Source organism: Metopolophium dirhodum, chromosome 1 (genome assembly GCF_019925205.1).
Source record: "Metopolophium dirhodum isolate CAU chromosome 1, ASM1992520v1, whole genome shotgun sequence".
Lineage (NCBI taxonomy): Eukaryota > Metazoa > Arthropoda > Insecta > Hemiptera > Aphididae > Metopolophium > Metopolophium dirhodum.
In genome coordinates this window covers 20840686-20856575 of record NC_083560.1, presented here as the reverse complement: position 1 = coordinate 20856575, position 15890 = coordinate 20840686, and the positions used below count along the sequence as shown (strand labels likewise).

At 27.6% G+C, this 15890-nt stretch overlaps 1 protein-coding gene and 1 pseudogene across 1 annotated transcript; both read right to left on the bottom strand.

The window, feature by feature from the left end:
- Window positions 1–741: 741 nt before the first annotated feature.
- Window positions 742–6932, bottom strand: LOC132933948 (uncharacterized; annotated as a pseudogene).
- Window positions 6933–7715: 783 nt separating this feature from the next.
- On the bottom strand, window positions 7716–9949 carry LOC132933936 (uncharacterized). Its single transcript, XM_061000220.1, has 5 exons — window positions 9743–9949; window positions 9584–9668; window positions 9199–9369; window positions 8177–8289; window positions 7716–8114 (listed from the first exon to the last, which is right to left on the bottom strand). Exons 1-5 carry the CDS (start codon window positions 9947–9949, stop codon window positions 7716–7718), a joined length of 975 nt encoding a protein of 324 aa, XP_060856203.1.
- Between the last annotated feature and the right edge of the window lie 5941 nt (window positions 9950–15890).

The following is a 15890-nucleotide window of genomic DNA, read 5'->3' as shown; positions in this document are numbered from 1 at the left end:
GTTAAGCTTTTCCTGTCAATATTCTTTACTGATATATCCAAGGATGGAAATAGCCTTAACAAAACAATTATTTAATGGAAATAAAAATGTTTTTAATACATATAATTTATTATTTAAATTTAAATACTGACATTGAAACAATAAATTATAAATTTGTAAAAATATTAAATTATCAATTCTCAACATGGAAACATTATATAGATTATATAATACTTTGCACATATATTCCTAAACTAATATAAACCATGTTTACAAAATCAAGAACATCCCAATAATTTTCATTAAAATAGATACTGTATGGATAATGACTAGGGCTAGGATTTCTATGCATATTCATGTTTTTTTCTTGAGTACAAATTGATTGGTTGCCAGATATATTCATGATTTGGACTATTCTTGATTAAAAAGAACAACTTTTAATTTTTGCATAATTTGAACGTTATACACGTAATTGAATAATTTAATTTTGGAATTTTTATGGATTTGAAATGGTATTATAATGAATGACTATAATTATTGGGGTATTTGTCAAATTTTCGTAAATTTACTATTTAATTTTATCTTCGTCAGACCATCAAAAGGATTAACTATACATTATTTATGTCAGTGCCGTTGACATCTATAGTTACTATCTAATGTATTATGCATTTAATATATTAATGTAAATTGTCACAATTTTAAATCTAAGTGCCTTTCTTTTTTTGATACAAACATATTTATATATTATATATAGTATCTGTATCAATTTGTATGTATCTCTATGTATATATTCATAAGTGCTAAACCATTTAACCTTGCCTCACCGGTAGAGTTTCTTAAATAGGTCATGATTCTTTTTAGAGAAGAAAAACTTCTTTCAACTAATACCATTGATACGGTCAAAATAGCAAGAAGTATTAGTTAAATATTTATATGTGGAAATAAATCTTCATGAAATTTTGATAATGAGTCTAATGCATTTTTCGGTAGGTAAGTCATTTTCTTCATTAGACCATCTTTGCTTCCAAAATTCAAATTAATTTTTTAATGAGTATATGTGAATGTTGTAATTATTAAATCTTAAATCTTCTTCATAAAAATCAATAGCTGGCTGTATAATTTAGGGTGGTCCTCCGGTATAGATGAAGTAAAAAAAAATTGCAAAATGTTCGGGTTACCGCCCTCAAATCGGTTCAGTTACTTAAAAAAAGCATAAGAAAAATTTTTTAGACAAAATGTTCAACTTTAACCCGTGCCGCAAAAGCTCCAAAGTTTTAATAACAAAAAAATATTAGAAATCGTCAGTTTTTGAATATAATTAATCATAACTCTTAAAAGAATACTTTTACAAAAAAATTATAAAGACTTTAATTGTACGTCACTATTGTTACAACAGTTTTATATTTATACATTTTTTTTAAATATATTATTATTAAAAAAATTTGAGTTTAAATGTTAAAAATAAAATTTTTTAACTATTTGTTGCGTTGCAATAAATAAAATGTTTTTTATATCGTATAATGTGATTTAAATTAACATAAAATTAATATATATTGTATAATATCGTTTGTATGTGATGTATGTGATATTTAATCTATGATACAAGAGATTAGTATAGAATCGTTAGGTAGTCCAGTAGTTCTGACGAATGTGACGATACGGACAATGATACATTTGTACATGAAGATATTCCCGGTCCATCAAGTAAATATTTCAAGCCAACCAGGGGGTACGATGACTTTGTCTCCGAAAAACTTGCAATCGTGTTGGACAAATGTAAAATCAGTGACCGGAATGCTGTACATCTTTTCATTGCTACTGCAGAAGCTTTAGGTAATAATGTTAATGAACTTATTGTAAACCGATCATCGATACGACGATCTCGCATAAAATACTGTAAGCAACGTGCTGAAAAAATACGTCGTGACTATAATTTAGCTAAGGAAGACGCAGTTGTTATACACTGGGACGGAAAACTTCTTCCAAATTTAACTGGGAAAGGCTTAGTCGATAGGCTGCCTATAATCGCGTCTGTAAATGGCCATGAACAACTTCTAGGTGTCCCGCCGCTAAATAGTGAAACTGTACGTGAACAAGCCAATGCAGTATACCAAACGCTTGTAGATTGGTGTTTAGATGAAAATGTACAAGCACTTTGTTCCGATACTACAGCATCAAATACAGGTCGCTTAAATGGAGCTTGTGTTTTGCTTGAACAACTGTTAGAACGCGAAATAGTATATTTACCATGCCGCCATCATATATATGAAATTATATTGAAAAGTGTGTTCGATTTAAAATTTGGGGCAACATCGGGCCCAGACGTGGCAATTTTTAAAAGATTCCAACAAGCCTGGGGAACAATTAACCCTAACAATTTTAATTCTGGCATACAAAATAGTAATGTAATGGATTCTGTAAATGACGTATGTGACGAAATTATTAAATTTTCTAAAGATCGGCTATTAGAAAAGCAGCCAAGAGATGATTATCGAGAGTTACTAGAATTAACAGTAATTTTTTTGGGTGGAAAACTTTAAATGATAATAGCTTTAAAATATCAGGTGCCATCCATCATGCTCGGTGGATGGCCAAAGCTATTTATAGCTTAAAAATATATTTATTTCGTGAACAGTTTAAATTAACACCCAAAGAAGAAAGTGCCTTAAGAAGTATTTGCATTTTTATTGTACGGTTATACATAAAAGTATGGTTTAATTCACCATCTTCAATCAGAGCTTCTTTACAAGACTTGACTTTTATGAAAGATCTTTTACATTATGTCTCTATAGATAAAGATATATCTCAGAATGCAGTTAAAAAGTTTTGTGGTCACTTATGGTAGGTATTTATCGGCGGAATTATGCGCATTTGCTTTTTTCGATGAGGCTGTGCCACTGGAGACTAAAAGAAAAATGATTCATGCTCTAAACAACGACGAATGTTCATCAGAAATAAATTCAAATGCACAACGTTTAATTATATCTGCAAAAAATACAAACGAGTTATTAGAAAAGGAAATTGATGATTTTATATGTGTCAATACTAAAAAACTATTTAAAAGATTTGCAATCAATACCTCTTTTTTGAACGAAGACCCATTAATGTGGGCAAATAATGAAGATTATAATAAAGCTCTGTCAATTTTAAAAAAATATTCCCGTTATAAATGATGTTGCAGAAAGAGGAGTAAAACTTATAGAAGATTATAACAACAAAATAACCAAAGATGAATCTCAAAAACAATATCTATTACAAGTTGTTAGTGATTATTGCAAAAAATATCCTGACCACAGAAAAGAAACACTTACGCAAGTTATACAGTAATAAGTAATTAGTTACAGTAATTAGTTGTATCATTTATATTTAAAATATGTTAAAGATATTAGTAAGTCACTATGTTATTTATTTATTGTAAATTGTTTTCATGATTATTTGTATTTTATGCTGTGAAAATATCTCAATTTTCATGATTTTTTTTTTTTTTTTACTTTCTGATTAAAATATTTGAAAAAATAAAATATTTGCAATCTAATCTATATGAAACAAATTTTAGTAAATTTAGTTTTCTATCATTGTATCTTAACCGATTTTTTATAACATTTTTATTTCCAAAGTTATGTTTAAGAATATCAAAAAAAAATTTTAATATTGAAAATGTTCTATTTTTGTAACTTTGGAGCTTTTGCGGCACGTGTTAAAATTAAAGAATTTGCATGAAACTTTTTTTGTATGGTTTTTTTAGGTAATTGAACCTTTTTAGGGGGGGTAATCTCAAAAAAATGAAAAATGAAAAATAAGGACCACCCTACTGTATATTACTAAATTATAAAGTACCAATTTTGCTTGGTAATAAAGAAGATAAAGAAACAAAAATATTAGAGTTAACTTTAATAAGTTCATTAAATGATGCTCGAAAATATAGTTATTGTCTGTTGTAAGAAATATAGTCATTATTGTGTATTGCATAATTTACTCAATTTTAATGTGTCCCAACTACTCTTGGGCCTGTCAACATTATTACTCTATTATGTGAACCAATTATACATAACTAAAAAAATATAGATTTAGGGGGTGGGGATTATGCCCCTGGATACGGCACTGATATTTAAAAAATATTAAATGTTATGTAGACATAAAAAAAATTATTTTGATGGTTCATGAACAAGATCTTGAACAAATAGAGTCCTACCTTCATTCTCTTCCTGCTATCACTGTACAACTATGGACAATGGACTGGAAAATAATATGTACTGCCTGTTATTAAACGCATGCACATTACGCAGTACGAAAATTCACATTTTATATTTTATATTTAATATATATACGTCCTGAACTCCTGATTTAATTTAGATAATGAAAGTTGACCAGATATGATGTTTAATGGAAGAAATAAGAAAACACAATACTTATGTACAATATATCTTGATTTGTGACAGAGGCAGATTTAATATTGACAAAATAAAAGGCTTTGTTTCTCCATGAGTCATATCCTAACATAACTAGGTATTTTATATAACACCATTAACAAAATCTCTTCACGGTAATTTAGGTGATCCCAAAAGCAAAATATAAGGAGGAGGTTAAATTTTCGACTAAATGACTGTTAAATCAACCACTGGTTGTATAATCTAGACCAGGGTTGGCCCACTTAACAGACTTGTGATCGACCTAGAGTTCTTTTGGGTTGTTGCGATCGACATTGAGATAATATGATTTAATAAATGACCAGAAAAATAAGGTTTTTAATTATTATAAATTTAATTCAGAAGTATTGTAATTAATATTGGTATGCTTAATTAAATACTTCAACTTCATATTACGTAACTATAAATTATTACCTGGTTACACAATTAGAAACATTGCGACCGCCAACGTCCATAGTTGATCAATACTACAACGCCACATGACCGCCGGTGACTGTAAATTAATATGGTTTTATATAGTTAACTTTTCCATTGCGCAACAAAATGTACTAAAAAGAGCGTAATAGCATAGTGGGAATCATTACAATTCTTTTGATGTAATAACTAATAAACATAATATTTTTATTTTTTTAAATGTTTATTTCAAATACAATATCATATACAACATTTGGAATGACATGCAAATATGCTCGGCATGTGAATAACACATATTGATTGCCTCCGGTGACATGGCAGTCAACGTTTTAACTGTACACGGTGTGCGTATACAGTGAGTTCTGTTTAATGTGATCAATGGATTATAGAATCAATGTTTATTGGAATCAAAAATATTAACACAAACCAAATTGTGTGTTACAAATATTAAATTGACCTTTTATTAGAATAACTGTATACCGGATAATTGAATCACTTTTATAAACATTTTTATCGATTTATAGCTTTATTTATTTATTATAGCTTTTATGGCTTTTCATACTGATTATGTTGGAGCTGGTATAGATACTAGATATACAGTAAAATATTATTTTTAAATTTATCAGTGTAATGGTATTTATCCATCATTTAGTATAGTTGTTTTAGTTCCTGTTTTTCTTACATTACGTCGACCAAATGTAAAAATTTATCTACAAAAGAAAAAATAGGGTTACTATTTTGATAATTTAACATATTTTCTCAATAAGAAGCCACATTTGCTTTGAAAACTCCCCAGCTCGATAGCAAATAGATGTAAATGGAGAAAATAGTTTGAGTCTTTTATGAAAACAGAAAATTACCTGCACCACTCTGATCACATTAAGCGGAAATATATGCAATATGTATCTATTAAGTATCGGGTTAAGATCAGTTTGAACTACCCATCAACCGTGTGTTCTATTTAGTAATGTTCCCTATATTAATATTCAAAGACCGAATAATATGCATATGTTTTTATTTAGATAAACAAATATTAATTTATAATGTTATGATAATTAACATACCATTTAGTGATTTATGTATTGGTGTACCAGTCATAACCCATTTATGCTCAGATCGTAGATTAAATGTCATATCACATACTTTGCTACTCGCACTCTCAATTGCTTGACCTTCATCGAAACATATTCGCCACCATTTAATGCAAGGCAATGGTGACTGAGGATAATTGTATCTTTTTGAATGTCGCAAACGGGTACAATTTTGATTATCCACATCCTTTAACAAAAATATTACTATTATCTTTTACAAAACTATATAAAAATCATCGCACCTCATTTAGTACATACCAAAAACAAAGGGGGAAGTTTAAGTGGTAAAAATATCTTAGTTACTATATCATGATACCAAAATAGTATGAAAAATATTAATAGTTAAAAATAACATAATCTTGTAAAACAAAAATATTAATAACTAATTGGCTATGTACATAAATGTATTTATTTTATATAGCATTTTAAAATGTTTATTATTAATTGTGTATCTTTTGGGACAATTATTGTATATTTCATGTTTATATAACTTTCTTTTTAAGTATACAAAATTAATTTCTACCTATACCATTGATTATAAATACTATAGATTGTTCACTGGCCATTTATTTGGAGCACGAGATATTTAATCCAAGTAGATGACAGCACGACGTGACTACTATCAATTATAACATAACTAACTACAAGCCCGCATCCAATAACCCGTTCGCCCGAGTTGGTAATGTCGTGCCACCGAAACCGGGTAATGAGCAATTTATAGTATTTATTATCGATGGTTATACTATTAAACCATTATACTTACAACATCTGCGACATACTTTAATACTCTTGAGAGGATTGTATACGATGTTATAACTATATCGTAGTCACCAAAAGAAAAAGGTTGAATATAACCATCAAGATGCACACCATTGTAAACATAATACATATTGTTTTGTGTATTAATATTCAAAGACCAAATAATTTGCATATGTTATTATTTAGATAAACAAATATTAATTTATAATGTTATGATAATTAACATACCATTTAGTGATTTTTGTATTGGTGTACCAGTCATAACCCATTTATGCACAGATCGTAGATTAAATGTCATATCACATACTTTGCTACTCGCACTCTCAATTGCTAGACCTTCATCGAAACATATTCGCCACCATTTAATGCAAGGCAATGGTGACTGAGGATAATTGTATCTTTTTGAATGTCGCAAACGGGTACAATTTTGATTATCCACATTCTTTAACAAAAATATTACTATTATTTTTCATAAAACTATATATATGAATCATACAATATCATCAAAATATTGATAATTAATTGTTGGCTATGTACATTTATGTATTTTTTTATAGCATTATAAAATGTATATTTTTAAATGTGTATCTTTTGGGCTAATTCTTGTTTATTTAATGTTTATAGAACTTTCCTTTTAAATATACAAAATTAATTTCTAAGCTTCAATTTTTATAGTTATACTAAATACTATAGATTCCTCCCGGTAGATGGAGTACGACGTGACTACTAGCGATTACAACATACAGCCGTCCGAATTGGTAATGTTGTGCCACCGAAAAACCAGGTGGTGAGCAATCTATAGTACTTATTATCGATGGTTATACTATTAAACCATTATACTTACAACATCTGCGACATACTTTAAATCTCTTGAGAGGGTTGTATACGATGTTATAACTATATCGTAATCACCAAAAGAAAAAGGTTGAATATAACCATCAAGATGCACCCCATTGTAAACATAAACTTTTAAACCAGGTTTTGCAATATTTTTTTCCATCTATAATTTAAATATTTAGTATTAATGCACGATAAAAATTTATCACTAAATATTTAATATTACCTCGTCAATCCACTGGTTTAAAATAGACTGTGGTACAACAATCAAACTAGCCTTGCACTGCACTCTATAATTTACAATCCAACAATCAGAACACAAGTATGGCACTTCTTGAAATGGTTTTGGTTCAAAATGTACACACTGTGCATGCTGGCCTTTACCACACATTGCACAATACACTAAGATACTTTTCGGTACTGTTGTCTTGCAATAACACGCAACAATATGAGTATCTTCATTAATGATTTTCTTTGGTACTTTTGATTTTACTGCAAGACCTATTTCGTTTGTGTATTCTATATATTTGCTCGTCGATGGTCTACATGGGATTTGACCAAATAGTTTTTTTATACAGTCTTTAATCACAACTTTTTGGTTATAAAACTAAAAAAAAAAAAAAAATTGATAAAATAAAAATAATCTAAGGAAAATTTTAAATTGTTTACTTCAGGAGGTGCTGTATTTTCCATGATGCAACATAACATTTCAATAGTTTTTTCTAGACCCGTCTCATCAGCTAAAATGCCTCCACTAAACGGAGACCCATCACATTTTACAACTAAAACAAAATATGTTAAATATCATTATTTAATTAGGCTTAGAAATATATTATACAAAAAAAACCCTTGTAATAGGTACATGTATAACAAATATTATATAAAAATTCAAAAATTCAACAAAAAATAAACCTTAATTATTATCTATTACCTAATTTGTCTAAATATATATTTGTATTATTAAATCACCAGTGATGGATACTATATGCTAAAGCAAATACAAATACTTTATGTATTTTGATGGGGAATTTTATAAATTACACACACTAACTAATGTAAATTTACTTCTCACACAGTTAAAATATAAATTCTGTAGGAAATACCTAAATATTACTACTAAAAAGATGTCTTGCTCCAGACCCCTTAATGAATTTCAAAACATTATACATTTGTTTTTTATATATTTATTAGTACAGTGTTGTATAAAAAACATGATCAGTTATCGTTAAGAAATTGAAAATATATTTAAGTATTTATGATTAAATTTGTTAGTTATATTTTCGATTTCTTAACTATAACTGATCTTGTTTTTTTTTAATCAATCATTCGTAGATGTTCCTAAATCTATTCTCTATAAAATCATTCACAATAAAATATAAAATGTCATTATTATTATTAAAAAACAAAAATTAAAACATCTATATTGTCATATCAAAAAAGTGAGTGAACTTCTTAAAAATTAATTCTCATTAAGAAACCTGAAAAATCAGTTAAGCTAAATAAAAGCAAAAGTAATTACCGACATTTTCAAGTAAAACATTTTGTCATTTTACAAAATCTTTTTACTCTAAGTCAAATATATAAAATGCATATTTATATATTAATCTAGGATATCCCTCTTGACTTACAACTGTGATTCTTATTTATTTAGATAATTACAGCATAATAAATTATATTAATTTTCAACTCACAATTGTTGTTTTTTTCTCTATCAACCATCCATTTTACAGCTCTACGCTGATAAGCTCTAAGTGTTGGTATAACAATCTGAGGTTGTTCAAAATCATCATTAATATGTTTATGATAGTTTTTAATGACTTCAAAAAACGTAACAGCTTGTAGGTTATTCATGTTGGTAAGTCCTGAAAATATTTAGGTATATAACTGCAAGTACTCAAGATGTACTCTAGAAGTGGCTCTCTTTGGTATAATACAAGATATGCAAATATTTAGTTGATGTGTGCAGTACAGACTGGTTAGCAAAGAGTACACCTTTTAAAACGAAAAAGGCCATTCAATTTTATTTTAATTGTGGATCTAAAATTAGGATTATTGAAGTTTCTTTACATCATTTACTTAAATAACCAATGGCAACTGCTTCAGACCGATAACCAATAACTTCTGGCAATGTAATTAAGTCGATTCCAATTTGTCTAAAAACCTAAATATTATATTTTATTAGGTAATTACTAATTAGTTTAATAAGTTTTAATTTATTAGTTAAAAGTAATATACCATTTTTAGTAGAGGAACTGGGTGTAGTTCAGGTATCATTTTAAGTGTAGCTGGATTGACACGTTGATAAATATTATATTCTCTAATGTATTGCTTTGTATCTAAAATCATCAAATGCCAAGAATACCGCTGGATTAATAGATGAAGTGTTGCATCCCCACTGACTAGAAAGTGCAAATGCTTCCCAGGGGAACCTTCATAAACCATTTTGAATATATTCATCCGTTATTCATCATTCAATATTACACCGGCACAATGTGTTTTATGATACAAAGTTTCATTGTCCAAATAAAATGATTTTTGTGTGTCTTTTAAAATTGGACTTGGATTTTTATGATAAATATTATTAGGGTATATATCCTAATAAATATAACAACACAGCTCTCAAGTTAACAGGTTCTAAAAGTGTTTGTCCATCAGGTATTTCTCCAATTTTGTTTAACTCTTGGTATTCTCCCATGGCTGAAATATATTTACAATAACTATAAATTAAAATAATAAATTACATATTTATAAGTCAGTAAAATTCTCATTCATTAAAATAAATAAAAAAATTATTTTTTAATTATTAAAAATAAAATATTAATTTGTATGACATTTTTTGTTTAATTATGCAGGTGTTGTGTTGTTGGTCACTGCAATGGATGTGTTGAATTTGATTTCATTTTTATAAATTCTTTGTAGACAAATAACAACTCTGAGAGAAGACTTTGTGTCAGGAGTCAGCTTATATTACCAATAGGCAATAGTATATTTTATGATATATTTATGTTGCTATTCAGGTATTTTAAATTAGTAATACAGTAGATTGAGTTCATTTTTGCCTCAAAAAAAGCATTTTAAATAATCATTGGGTGATAAAATATAATAACATACTTTAAATGATTCAAGTACCCACGAATAATATTTTTAAATTAGCACAAAATTACTAAAACCATTATTCGTCTATTTAATTTCGTCAAATGTTAAGATTATATGTCTGTAGAAAAACTGTGACTTGGTAACTTATTATCAGCTATTTTATCAATACTATTAATATAAATAACATAAATTTAAATTAAAAAAAAGATCATTTCCTTATATTTTTTATTTTTTAGACATAATTTTTACTAGAATATAAGCTTTACCATTCTGATTATTTCATATTATTTTGTCGAGTATAATTTTTTTTTTTTTAAACTTGAAAATATATTACAAAGTTCCTCATAAGTTGATATAATAGCAGTTGAAAAATATTAAAAATACATAGGCACAATTTTTTTCCATATGCATATAAAGTTCAAATTTTTATGAAATTCTTTATGATCTCGACTATTTGCAAATTATTTTGTAGTCAGATATTCCTAAAAAAAAGTTCCTTTGTATGCCTAATATATAAAAATTTAATGCAAGGTTCCTCATAAGAAGATGAGAAATATTAAAGATACATAGGCATATTTTTTAAGTATTTAAAGTTCAAATTTTGACAACATTTTTAAAATTGGAAATTTACAAATTACTTAGTAGTTAAACATTTATAAAATGTTCAACTTTTATATCTAAGGATTGAAAATTTAAAATAAGAATTCTCATAAATAGTTCATACTGTAACCATAAAGTATAAAATATATATAAACACAGTTATTTTTTCTACACACATTATAAGTTCAAATTTGGACGAAATTACAAATTAAATCCGAAAATAATGATTTTAGTTATTTTTTTGTAATTAAAAATTGTATTCGAAGGTATATTATATTATGTAACTATTTTTGTGTATAATTATATTGTCTATACACAATCACATTTACAAATGTAATTTTTTTTGGCAAAATGATTTTAACCAACTTTATTCAGAACTATATCATTAAATATACTTAGTAATATTATAGGCGGTGGTACTTTCAAACATATTTGTCTTATTGGTTTTAATAACCCTCTATTTTTTTATTGTTAAATGTATGGTTAATTGTCTTACATAAAACATACGCTTGTTCTTTTTCTTTAAGTATAAATGTATAATACTGCAGTTGTTATGTCTCCATTTATTCAAGTGATCAATATACGGAATATGTGTAAACACAAAACTTTTTTCTTTTAGATTAATTATTTTAGATACATGTTTTTTTATCAAATTGATTTATTAAACTTTCAAGTTTTTTGGTGTCAGTTCCGATTCACTATTATAATCACCACAATAGATTATAATATTAATGAGAATAAATTTTCCTAAATAAATGTATTGTATTCGTGAATTGCTCTCAACAATAACTATATATCCAAACATTGGAAATATATCATTGGTAATAACAGCTTCAGACACCTTAGTCAGAAGTTTAAAATACATGACAATGTGTGGCTTGCTTGTAGATGTACTGCTATTCCAACCTTGAAGAATTTTGACAGCATTGCTCTAGTCAAAATTATAGATAATGCCTATATAATTTGTTTCAACTTAATTATTTATTTTTTTAACTAATATATTATATAAAATAAAGTGTACTCTCAATTATCCGTGTAATAGAGTGGCTTGGCATCCACGGATAAGCAAATCCCGAGGATAATACAATACATTCAAATTGAAACAAAATTCAATAATTACATTATTAAAAAATTATAACTATGTAGGTAAATCTTGTTATGTTATAAATGTAGTAAGAATTAAGAAAAATAAAATGAAAACCTCTTTTATTTTTATTTTTTGGGTTAATCGATAACCTGATAACTTAATTGAATTTGATTATGTACATGGTTTGTTCTGCAGAGGACTGCGGAGAAACTGCAAGACGGACCATCCCTCCCCAGATAATGAAGAATACACTGTATATTAAAATATAACAATTTGGTGTCTTAACTGGTGCACCTCCTTAAAAAATTGCTAGACATACCACTGGCCGGCGAGGGATTGGTTACGGTGTCTCCAGTTGCAAAGTTTGTCTAGTTTTTTGACAGAAGTTGAAATCTGACTTTGTGTGTTTATAATGTTAACAATTATCCCTGATGATAATCGATTTCAGTGCAATTTTGTCTGAGTGGAATTCGCTTATGTGCAAGTAAGCACCTAGGTAGCTAAAATAACATAAAATAATATAAATGACAAAATTAAATTCTATTTATTATACATCTTTGTAGCTTATGAGATAACATAATAATTTAAATTATATATTTCTTTTAATAATAAACTCAAAGGTTAACAATAATACAATATGTATCATGTATGAATATTAATAAATACCTAATAATATAATTATTATAGTCAACATGTAATAAACAAAGTAAACTTTATATATTTTTTATACAATTTTAAATTTTTAGTCTTTAAGTGATTTAATTTTATTATGTTTTTTGTCTATTTCATGTCGAAGTATTTGTATTAAAATAGTAGTTATTCTCTATTGACCTTTGAGTGTAAGTTTGTTATACAACATTTGTACAGAGGGTGTATCATTATTCATGCAAATTAAAACAGAAATTAATTTTGATTTTCGTGTAAGTATGTTATATAAATTTATTTTATCATAAGTTTTTTTTAACCTAACCTTTGTTTTTTTACGTTATAAGTGAATTTAATAAACAATCTGTGTTTGAAGCAACTAATGATTTAATCTTTTACGAATGTTTTACCTACCTATCTCTATGCTCTTCGCTACATTAAGCAGATAGGTATCTATTCTACAAGGTATTACTGATGAGACAATCTTTAAAATGATGTATCATATCACTATGAAACTATAAATATAAATTTAAATGTATTGATATGAATGTAATATGAATCAAAATAGTTCAGCATTAGAAATCAACACTTAATCATGTATAGACATTACTTTAATTTAAGTTCTTTGGACATCCAACATAAAATCTGGTGTTTTCTGAAGTTTAAATGAAAAACTTGTACATTCTGTGAATGTGTTCTTGGTTTATAATATTAGACAAGACAATAAATTATAAGTGTTGAAGTACACAGATATACAGAAGTTAAAGGTAAATAATAATAAGATCGGATATATATAATATAATAATAAGTATAATGATACGATGTACAATAGTGTTACGAGGCGTTATATAAATCAACGACTATGTATACCCGGCTACACTACACAAGACATAAATGCTGTAGTATTATAAAAATGTATTGTCAGCGTCTTCTGAACTACAGTATGAATATATTACTCATACACTACATTATATAGGGTGTTTTGTTTATAATTCCAACAATACGATTATCTTAAATCTTTACTCTTAAAACTATTTTGGATGGTGTTGCATTAATTGTCTTTAATAGTATTATAATATTATCATAGTAGGTACAAACTTGTTTATATTAATGGTACTTTCTAGGTACTTATTTTGTTTTCGATACTTAATGCATAGGTACCGTTTATTACGTAACTCAGGGTTAGTAGGAAATCTATTTCGAATATTCGAAATAAATTTAAATAAAAGTTATTACTTTATGTAAGTACACAGGTAAAATATAAAAATGTAAAATGCAATAAAGTTAAACTCACTTATTATCACTTGTGAAATATAATATTTTTGCATTTTGTTTGTTATTGTTATTAGTGTGGTTCTGTCCGGTAATATATCTGATAAACTTACGATATCGTCATATTATAGTCGTAACACAAAAACTACCGGCTGATTTAAGCGCCCCTAGTGGTGTTTCTTTGTAAAGTCTATCTACTACTTGTAGCCCTATAAAAAAACACCACTAGGAGCGCTAAAATCAGCCACCAGTTTTCGTGTCCCTGACTATAATATGACGATAGCATTACAAGACATTTCACTAGAGGGCGGTTTAGGTATTTGTGAGAACATGATTCCTCATTAAGGGGATTTTCTGTTTTTGTCTAACACACGCGCGACATAGGATTTTTGACGGATTCTTTGCCAAACATATCAATTGATCTAATGAAGTGATGAGAATTCTAAAAACAGATTTGAATTCGTCGTCAAGTCTACTTGAAATCAACTTTCCCACAATTTTGATTTTATGATTTTAGCTTCTCCGAAAATTGAAATACAAAAATGTTTAAATACTCTTTTTTAATATGACGTTTTCTGGAATTTGGGGGATAATATCAAAAATGTGGAAAAGTTGATTTCAAGTAGACTTGACGACGAATTCAAATCTGTTTTCAGAATTCTTATCGCTTCAATAGATCAATTGGAATATTTGGGAAAAAACACGTCTAAAATACTAAGTCGCGCGTGTGTTAGACAAAAACAGAAAATCACGGTATCGAATCCCCTTAAGTGAAATCGGTAAATCATGGACTTTCCTGACAGGTCAGTATGGCTGCATATAAGACCATAAATCATTACATATAATGTATGTATGTACTTATTATTTACGTATATGTATAAAGGTATATATTTTATACTAGTATTTACCTATGTATGGACGTACCTATATGACTATAAATGTATATATGTGTATCTATCAGTGACCTACTGGGCCTGTACAAGTCTATTAACCTCTTATTATAAAAGGCCACATATTCAGTCAAATTCTAAGGAGACATTAGTATTCTTACCATAACAATAACATAATTCCAACTGTAATCACACCAATAATATATTAACGAGAAGTATCGATTTATAGTATTTTATAAAATTATAAATTATAATAAAATTCAGAAATTACAGTTGAAGATAATATAAATAAATTTTAAGATGTGCTATCATTTAATTATGACCCTTTGGCGTTTATTAATGAAGGGTCCCATGCCCGCGTAGTAGAAGGGCCGCTTACTATCCTACAGGACAGTAAGTCAGTACGCCAATCTGCTGCTGTAGGTACCTATGTATTCAATATTATAATAGTACCTACCTATGTACATTGTATACGTGTTTATCTGCAACGATTGTCGTCATCGATATTACTCCTTGCGTAGGCACGGCTATTATGCTGTGTGCGAGGAAGGGCAAATGTGGTCGTAAAACGTATATTATAATAGGTACATTATGCTGACCTTTTATTGTAAAAGATACTTTCAAATACTTTTCTTTTTTTTTTTTTAAATGTGACTTATCTTTTTAGTTTGACTTAATGACCTTATTGATAAATTGAACCATTAGTGAACTAAATTTATTTTTTATTATAGCACTATCTAGTTTAAATATTATAAAATATAATAAAACCAACACGGCACAAATGACGTATTGA

Excerpts from the sequence above, each read along its gene's own strand:
- LOC132933936 (XM_061000220.1), bottom strand. The coding sequence starts at position 9,949 with ATGGTTTATGAAGGTTCCCCTGGGAAGCATTTGCACTTTCTAGTCAGT. Across the intron at positions 9,669-9,742 it reads CAGTTCCTCTACTAAAAATG|GTTTTTAGACAAATTGGAAT; the intron begins GTATATTACTTT and ends TATAATATTTAG. Across the intron at positions 8,115-8,176 it reads AAAATACAGCACCTCCTGAA|TTTTATAACCAAAAAGTTGT; the intron begins GTAAACAATTTA and ends TTTTTTTTTTAG.